Source organism: Artemia franciscana, chromosome 9, assembly GCF_032884065.1.
Source record: "Artemia franciscana chromosome 9, ASM3288406v1, whole genome shotgun sequence".
Taxonomy (NCBI): domain Eukaryota; kingdom Metazoa; phylum Arthropoda; class Branchiopoda; order Anostraca; family Artemiidae; genus Artemia; species Artemia franciscana.
In genome coordinates, this window is record NC_088871.1 from 22,514,067 (window position 1) to 22,515,798 (window position 1,732).

The 1,732-nt window shown below is 35.0% G+C and overlaps 1 protein-coding gene across 1 annotated transcript; it reads left to right on the forward strand.

Annotated features, from left to right (window-relative positions):
- The first annotated feature begins 1,162 nt into the window (after window positions 1-1,162).
- LOC136030791 (histone H1-delta-like) lies at window positions 1,163-1,471 on the forward strand. Its single transcript, XM_065709835.1, has one exon. The coding sequence runs from the start codon at window positions 1,163-1,165 to the stop codon at window positions 1,469-1,471; it is 309 nt and encodes a 102-aa protein (XP_065565907.1).
- The last annotated feature ends 261 nt before the right edge of the window (window positions 1,472-1,732 follow it).

Here is a 1,732-nt window from a genome sequence, read left to right on the forward strand (position 1 = left end):
ATTATTGTAAGTAGCTATCGTAATCGGATTATATTTATGTGAATAAAAGGATTATTTTCGCACAACTATTGCATGCCTGAAATATCATATGAAGAATCTATTTGGCATAGTTTTTCCTTTAACAGAACGTTTTTTGGATTTTCTCTCTCCTCTTGCGTTTAAATACCGTTTTATAATGTTAACACTCCTCTTGCGTTTAAATACCGTTTTATAATGTTTTAGATAAATAATTTTTTCGTCCGGGCACATCACCAGATTAAATAATGAATATTACAGTATCACAAGCTAAGTTTTACCAAGCTAATAAGCTCAAAAACAAAAATGAGACCGATTGATTAGTAAGCCGGTTGATTTAATAACTGCAGTAAACGACTTTTCTTCCAAAATACAGGAGTTAAAGAATGACGCTTTAGTAAGAGATAGAAAAATGACCGATCGAAGAGTAAAAGTAGAAGAACTTGTTTCTCGGGCGTCAAATGCTACTTATTGAAGTGAAAGAGAGTAAATAAATAAAGCGTTAAAATAAAGTAAAATTGATCTTTATTAGAATACAAATTTGAAACAAAAGCCTCAAAATTTCAATACCTTTGACTATTTTAAACACATGACTATAAGTAATTAAAGCCTTTGTTTCCAAAAAAGAAATAAAAAAATGCATCCAAGTTTCTTTTACTCTTCTTTTGTTGAAAACTGTCGTTTTGAAGGGACTCTGATTAAAAAGCATAAAAAAGAAATTCAGAGATGCTTGATTTTAGAAGCCTCCTTGTCCACCTCATATGCTCCCTGTACTACCATCTAAATGTACTACCATTGTAAATGTGTCAAATTTGTTTTTTCACAATTAAGCCAATTTGTGACATTGTTCGATATTAAGCAAACTCGAAAATATACTTTAGAAATGGACATTTCTCAGATTTCAAATAATTTTGTGTTAAGCGATATGTATATTGAACTTTTATATAGGCTGTGATTAAAACAAAATAAAAACATAAAGCCATTCCAAACCATCACAAGCACGGCCAAAATTCCTTAGCTCGCGCACAGAGAATAATGTTAACACGGGTACGGTGGTTTCCAGAGTGCAAATGTGAAATTTTGAAAAAAAGCATGTATTCGAAATTTAATCGCGCTAGTGAAAGAGAGTAGTTGAGAAGAATTGGAAATGTCTGAAGTTGAAGCTGAAGTGGCACCAACATCTGTAGAATCCCAGAGCATGGCTTCACCAGCTAAGGTTGCAAAACCTAAAGGGGATAAAAAAAAAACTAAGGTACCAGCAAACCACCCAAAATACACGGAAATGATCACCAAATCCATTGCTGACCTGAAAGAACGCGGGGGATCTAGTCACCAGGCCATTCTCAAATACATAATGGCCACTTTAAAGGTTGGCAATGATGCCAAAGTTGTGAATATGCATCTTAAGCAAGCTTTGAAGCGTTGCCTTGCAAATGGAATTGTTATAAATCCCTAAGGTACTGGTGTAACTGGTTCAATCAAGCTTGTAAAGCCTATCAAGGCCGAAAACCCCAAGGCTGGAAATCCTGCCAAACCTACAGCTAAGAAAACCTCAGTCAAGAAAACACCCTAACCTGCTGCAGTTAAAAAGTCAACTTCAGCCAAAAAGGTTACCAAGCCATTGACTGGTAACAAGAAACCTGAAAAGGCTGTCAAGAAACCCGCTGTTGCCAAAAAAGCAGTAGCAAAAGCAAAAGCGGTTGAATTAAGTAAAGTG

Bases quoted from the DNA above. Each gene is read 5' to 3' on its own strand.
- LOC136030791 (XM_065709835.1), top strand. From the start codon at position 1,163: ATGTCTGAAGTTGAAGCTGAAGTGGCACCAACATCTGTAGAATCCCAG.